The 7215-nt window shown below is 31.9% G+C and overlaps 1 protein-coding gene across 4 annotated transcripts; it reads right to left on the reverse strand.

The window, feature by feature from the left end:
• Positions 1–388: 388 nt before the first annotated feature.
• Positions 389–4801, reverse strand: LOC112800639 (protein DA1-related 1). 4 transcript variants are annotated; one of them, XM_025842986.3, is made up of 12 exons: positions 4313–4801; positions 3605–3740; positions 3429–3519; positions 2901–3177; positions 2689–2809; positions 2524–2607; positions 2291–2410; positions 1957–2169; positions 1776–1838; positions 1554–1672; positions 1156–1214; positions 389–1074 (listed from the first exon to the last, which is right to left on the reverse strand). In XM_025842986.3, the coding sequence occupies exons 2-12, from the start codon at positions 3713–3715 to the stop codon at positions 728–730; spliced, it is 1605 nt and encodes a 534-aa protein (XP_025698771.1). In that variant the 5' UTR covers positions 3716–3740; positions 4313–4801; the 3' UTR covers positions 389–727. The 4 variants fall into 4 exon arrangements, with proteins under 4 accessions (XP_025698771.1, XP_072092768.1, XP_025698770.1 ...); XM_072236667.1 differs by having other exon boundaries at positions 389–1091; positions 4313–4739; XM_025842985.3 differs by having other exon boundaries at positions 2901–3192; positions 4313–4730.
• Positions 4802–7215: the final 2414 nt, after the last annotated feature.

Consider the following 7215-nt stretch of genomic DNA (forward strand, 5'->3'; position numbering starts at 1 on the left):
TACCTCTATTATAGAATAAGACAATAAATATTATATTTCTTTTAATTGATCCTTGCATAATTTTAAAAATCTATGCTTTTTTTTTAATTTCGTGCTATCTCGGTGTTAAATATCCAGAAAAGACCCTTGCATAAAAAATGCAATTAACTCATCCAAAAATTCATATAAAAAAAAACTTGATTCTTTGAAAAATAAAGCCATTTCCCAATGAGTATGTTTGGGGGGGGATTGAACATAATTTTCATTTTTCAATTTAGAAACTAGAACTTAATCTCAAAGGAGTTCTTTGAAAATAAGAATTATGTACACCAACATAATTTGATTCACATAGCCTACCCCTTCTAGTTAAGAGGAGGTTTAAGTTTAATTGATGTTGTCTGAACAAAAATTGAGATACAAAATTAATTCTATACTTCCATAATTTCATTATTTCAGCTGCTCTGAACTTCTGAACAGAATTTTGTGATACATAAAGAACATGTTTCAAATTTTAACAGGACAATAGAGCAAGTTAGCAACTGCATGCTCAGAGGAGCATTTTTTAGTTCTTATGTCTTATTTTTCTAATGCACCTCACTGCTTTTGTTTCTTTCACTCTTTATCCCCGTTTTTTTATGGAAAAAACATTATTCTAAACTATACAATTCTGTGAATCTATATAATTCATATGAGAAGACTGAGGTACTGGTTCATGTGAAGTGAGAAACTTGCATCATGTTTCAAATTTTCAATATGGAAAACTTCCAGTCATTTGGATATGATCAAGGGTACTTCTGAGACCATACTTGAGCACTGCCTCGTTTCCCAACCTGAATCCTTTTCCATAAGCTGATGATGTATCAGCCTCAATCTGGTGCTTAAAAAACTCGCCGAGCTTCTTCTCGAAATCAGACCGTTTGCCTTTCTTTGATGACGCGGAGGAGGAGGATGAGGAGGAGGAGGAGGAGGAAGGCGATGATGAGGACGAAGATGAACAATCACTACCGGATGCAGAATATATTTCTGAATCTAACCACATATGAGCCAAGACTTGGCAAATTCCTTCTTCAACCTCTGGACTCAGATTGGGATAACCTGTAAAAGACACATAACTTTTGTCCAAATTAACACTTAGATAATGAAAATATCACTTTTTTAACATGGATAGCTGAATACCTTTAAGCCTGAGCCATGCATGCATCATCTCATGAGCCAGGATTGATCCTGTCAACAACCTATGAACATAGAATTCTTGAATTATACACACTGATGCCATTTACAACCACTGTGGACTGTGTTTGTAGTGAATAATGTGCATTGTGCAAATAACAGTAATGTCAATTTTGATGTATAAATGTGTATGATCAAAATTTAAACTGTTAGAGATATAACAATTTATGTGTCTTCTCCTATAAACTTAAGCTTTTGGAAAAAATAGTTTTATGACATGATGGCAGAGGTTCTAAACCTTCTGACCAAAAAGTTTAGAATTCGATGCTTGTTAGCCTCCAAAAGAAAATTTCAACACTAGACGAATAAAAAGAGAAAGAAAGCCTATGCTGTGAAATGGATACCTAGGAAGGCCATACAACACAAGAATGGCTGTCACTTCACATCGACGGATCAGCCTAAAAGGCTCTGTTACCATATCCACGACTCGATGGCCTGCTCCTATCTTTGGTCTCCTTGAAATCTGGCATTACATGAAATTTAGGGAACACTTTTATTTCATACAAAAAATCCATTATTTCAGAACTAAAATGTATGAAAGCTCCAATTTGTCAAGAAATGTCTACCGAGGTGACAGTTTGCTCTTCTGACAAACACAGTCCTCTAGTTTCAGGCAAGTGGTGATGACCCTTCATTCCACAGTGAAAAACAGAAGAACAACTCAAAGTCAGGACGCATAGAGATTGAAGTGGTAGAAAAGAAGAAAAAATGAAAAGCACATTGGCTGATTGGAAGTTCAACACTTGCATTCTTTTCTCCCTCCATGGCCTCATTCAGTGCTTGTCTCTCAACCAGAAGCATAGGAACTTGCTGCTCAACTTTCATGTTTAAACCTTCATAGAACTCTTGTATTTCAAGGTAGAGAGGTTGGCATTCATGAGTATCCATGATTGATGAGTCCAGACACTCTAAACATAGCTTTCTACCATCATCAAGCAAAAGATACTTTGCATCCCTTGGCTGCACTGATTCAACCATTTCGCATTAGATACTACTAGAAAGGAAAGAAAAAGAATATGACAGAAGCCTAGATTCTTTCAGTAGTAACAAAAAGAATGTTTTGGGAGCTAATATAACTGACCTCCATTCTTTCGCAGCTACAACACCGAGGAGTTCCATCTCGATCATGCGATGGACAGTATTTTTGTAGCCAGAAAGGATGAGCTCTATACTCAATGAGACCAGCTGAATTAGTTGGAATCTGTAATGCAAGAACTAATACTTCTAGTGCAATTTCTATGAATAAAGACAGAACTAGAGAAATTGTTCCATAGAAAAATATGCATAACATAACATAAATGCTGAAATACTTACAAAGTTATTGCAAACATCACATCTTGGGTGATGTTGCTCCCTGTAGCAAGATTTATGGTAGGGGCAATTGCTAGACATGGAAAACTGTAAAAGAATGAATGAAGATTCAGGAATTAGTATTTACAATTACATCTTAGTGGTTTCAACTTACTTCATTTTACTAACCTCATAATCTGTTATTGGAAGATTGCAAGCATTGCAGCGGAAACATTGTGGATGCCAAACAGCTCCCATGCAACTTAAAAATCTTCCATGCCCAATTTCAGCTTTGCATCCAGCACAGATTCTGCAAGCGGATTTTCAAGAACAAGGTTTGATCTTTGTTTCTCAAGTATGCTAATAAGGATCCATGGGGTTAAGTATTTCAATTTTATTACCTGTATCCTGGTGGAAAGAGGTTTGATAAAGGTTGGAAAATAGAATCATTCTCATATCTAGGACTAGGAGGAGAATCAATGTTCAAACTTTCTTGGATTGCCCTGGCAAGTTGCTCATCTTCCTCAAGTTGATCTTTAGAAAGATGTTCATCATCTTCATCCGGCCGAACCTTATCAAGATGTTCTTCTTCTTGTTGTTGAACTGTACAAGTATGCTCATCTTCCTCATCATCAACTTTACAAAGTTGTTCATCTTCTTCGGATTGAGAGTCGTCCTCTGCGATATCATAGACTCCATAAGAAAACTATGTTAACAATCATTTAATAAAGACTAACAATTCACTTCCCTCTCTGATTGTTACCTTACTGTGTTTGAACTTTTTGTTTGCTGATTAGAATGAATCAATGTGCATTTTACATAGTTTAGAATATGCAATTTAGGTAAACCTCATATGCTGAATTACTAACTGTACAAAATTTTGAAACCAAACAAAGCAGCAAAGGAATGTGCAAAAGCATAAATCTTACCAACAACACTTTTTCCTTTCTGATCCTGCTCTGACAGAGAGAGTGCAATTGCACAATCAATGTCCTCTTTCTCAACATCGTTCAAATCATCCTGCACTCAGTTTGCCACTATTTAATGATAAGTTGTAACTCTGTGACAATGAGTTTAATTGCATACTAAAAAAAACTCTGATTACCACTGAAGCATGATGGTTATCCCAAATTCTGTCCTCTCCATATTTGCCATGGTATTGCCCTCTTGAAGTTCTATGGTTAGAGCCCTTAAGCAACTTGGATAACCAACCCATATCATGCAATATTATTCACCTTCACCTTCACTCAGAAAAAGAACATAATCCCTAAGCAGGTAACCAAGTATATTCAACAATTTCCATCTACAGATTAATAACTAATAAGCACTTTGGAAAAATCATATTTTATATCATGATGGCCACAATAACACAAATAAATGTCACTGGGAAAGCATGATTTATATTATGATGCTAATTAAGGCCAGTTTCTGAATCTAATTAGTAATAACACAAGGGTGACAAGCAGAATTTCAATATCTAAATTCTAATCTGTTGCAGAACATGGCAACAATAAGATATGATCAGATCAATATCAAGCATACCAAATAGGTAAAATTCCCATCACTTGCTCAAACACAACAAAGAAAGCAACACTCAACATAGCTTGATATATAATTCACTCAAACTAAATTGCTTGACGAGAAATACACATGCAGAAAAAGAAACATCCTCTACCAACAAAACATATACTGTATTAATAAATATAATTAAACAGAATCTAGAGAAGCTGAAGAATCTGATGAATCCAGGTTCAAGTACACAAGTCCAAGAATCAACAGGGGAAGAGAATTAGAGTACAATTATAGGATATACCCTTTTTTTTTCTGTGTCTACGTGTTAAGTGATAAGAGAGAGCAGCTTTTGAGAGCAAAAGAATGAAATATGGATCCTCCTGAAAAAAATGAAAATAATAGAACGGAAACAGTAGTAACTGGTAACATGAACAGGAGCAGGTGAGGCAATATTATTAGTGGTGTTCCTTAAAACTACCAAAAAGATAGAACCGCATTGAAGAATGAAGAAAGATAGATAGATAGATAGATAGGTGTGGATTTCACATTTTTCACTACATTGCTTGCTGCTGTGGAGTGTAGTGTCTGCTTTAGCATGTGGGGTCCGCTATTCTATCAATAACATACATACATAACACAATAAAGTGTGTGTGTGACAGAGAGAGAGAGAAGGGGAAAAGAAGTGAGTATTATGGGGTAGTTGAGTTTGAGACAAAGCCAAGTGAACTACTTCTATGTGTGACTCTCATCTATGATGTATCTATCTCTTTAGTGGTTAATGCATGAGTACACATCTATTCATTCATATTCAAAATATAACAGCTTGTTTGGAAACATTTAACGTGAGAAAAGAATTCATTTCTATTTGAAATTTAATTTTATAATTTGGAATAACTATAATATATTAATGGAATAGAATTTAAGTTTAAAGAGTGTGAGAATTAATTTGAAAATCAGACTCTTTTTTATCTGATTTACAAATGAAGGAAAAATGGGAATTGAAATTTTTAAAGGAATTTAAACCATTTATTTTTGGATGTTTCAAAACAAGAACCAGAATTTAACTCTCAAGTGAATTCTAATTCCTAGCATTTTAAACAAGCTCTAAGTGAATTTTATTATTTTATTTAGAGTTAAATTTTGATACACTGATAGTATAAAATATTTTATATAATTGTACGTACAATTATATCTGTTCTTTTATATGAAGTTATTTTTACTAATGTGGTATTATTAAATACATGTATAAAATTATTTTATACTTACAGAACCTTAAATTTGATTATTTAATAAAAATATATGAATATGAATGTGTGCAAATTTGAGGTAAACAAGAGATGCTAGCTATTTTGAATTCATCATCAAACAATCATCAATACCTCTTATGGAACAATAGAAAGTGTTGATTTATATTTATATAATTTGAATACTTATCGGATGACTATATTTTTAACTTTTTAACAAGAAATGGTGCTTATTTTATTGGTTTAATTTAGTTGTATTAATGTACAATTTTCCTAAACAATCATCATATATCTGAGAATTTTACTAGTCTCTCTTTTAATTTGGTTCAGATGGCCAACACCAAAAAATTCAATTTTTTTCCCATGTCCAAACTTTCCATCGTCCAATAATATTTTGCCACAAAATCTGTCTTTGGATTCATCAATCGAAGGATGTCATTTACTAGTATTGATGAACGGCTGAAATGAAATGAAGATAAAGGGGTCATATTATTGAATGAGTTTTAAACCCAACCACAATAATGTCCCATATTAACATAGCAGGCCACATGCTAGATTATATTGTTTTTATTTATTCAGAAATAACGTGGATTAATATATAAGTTAGTCTCCAAAAAATGAAATCTTTCTTAAATTTATCTCAAAAAAAAATTTATTAATTAAATTAATTTTTTAAAAATTATAAATTAATTATAATTATTCTTTAGTTAACATTTTACATCTTTAGTTGTTGACGGAAATTATTAGTGGAGTAACCGAAAGATAAATATAATTAATTCATAATTTTTAAGAATTAATTTAATTAATAAAAATTTTTAAAAATAAAATTGAAAAAGTATAGGATACTAATATATTATTTATCAATTTATTGTCAATAATAATTAATTATTATATTTTAAATATATGTATAAAAAAATATATTCAGGAAATACATATATAAAAATACTTTTATTAGACAAAACCATAAAAAATATATTTTTATTAGACACATCCACAAAAAAATTTTCATTAAACAGTCATAAATAAAAATTCGCAAAAATTGATAAAAATACTGTTAATAACATAACGGAATTAAAATAAATTTAAAGAACATGTTATTTTTTATTTTTTAATGATTAATTTAATTATTAACTCAAAACAAGGTAGAACGTGTACAAGAATAGACAATTCAATCTGATTATAAGTCATACGTAATTCTTTTTTATCTCGAATTAAGAAATGAAAATAAAAGCAAGAAATAGTTTCACGGAAACCGTTGACTGCAGCAACCAACCAACTCTTCGTCTCTTATAAATAAGTCGTTAAGTTTACAACTTAGCTTACGGCTCTCATAATAATAATAGTAACAATAACAAGTTAATATAATAATAATGCATATAATGCTCAATAATGATTGAAATTGGGAGTTAGGCAACTTCATACAGCACATGTATGGGGCCTTGCAAAGACCCATTTTGATAGAAACAACTAACAATAATAATATAGTAGAACCACTAGAGTGGGAGCTAGAAAAGAAGGATAAAATTACTAAGCTTCAATATGACAACATCACAAATCTCTGATCCTACTAATTCAGAGTGAAAGCCTTTAATGTAATAAAATTGGATTTTTTATTTTTAGAATGATACACTAGCTAATGTTATTAATCTTCAAGATTAAGTGTTAGTATAGAAAAGTGTTACATACATAATCATAGTGTTTACACAAATAATAAATTTAACTTTTACATATATATATGAGTAGTGCTTAGGGGTAGCAACGCGGCGGGTAGGGGCGGATTTTTGCTCTACCCGACTCCGTCCTACCGTACAACAACTTGCATAGAACCCGCCCCACTTCTACCCGCGGGTAGTAAAATATTGAACCATATCCCGCCCCTATAATTATTAAAATCCAATAAATAAAATTAAATTTCAAAATTTATATAACCATCATCACATACATAACATAAATTAAAGTA

Source organism: Arachis hypogaea, chromosome 5 (assembly GCF_003086295.3).
Source record: "Arachis hypogaea cultivar Tifrunner chromosome 5, arahy.Tifrunner.gnm2.J5K5, whole genome shotgun sequence".
Lineage (NCBI taxonomy): Eukaryota > Viridiplantae > Streptophyta > Magnoliopsida > Fabales > Fabaceae > Arachis > Arachis hypogaea.

Bases quoted from the DNA above. Each gene is read 5' to 3' on its own strand.
- LOC112800639 (XM_025842985.3), bottom strand. From the start codon at position 3,715: ATGGGTTGGTTATCCAAGTTGCTTAAGGGCTCTAACCATAGAACTTCA. The intron at 2,411-2,523 runs GTAAGTATTTCA...CTTGCATTACAG, and splicing joins GTGATGTTTGCAATAACTTT to ATTCCAACTAATTCAGCTGG. The intron at 2,170-2,290 runs GTCAGTTATATT...GAATCAGTGCAG, and splicing joins GTAGCTGCGAAAGAATGGAG to CCAAGGGATGCAAAGTATCT.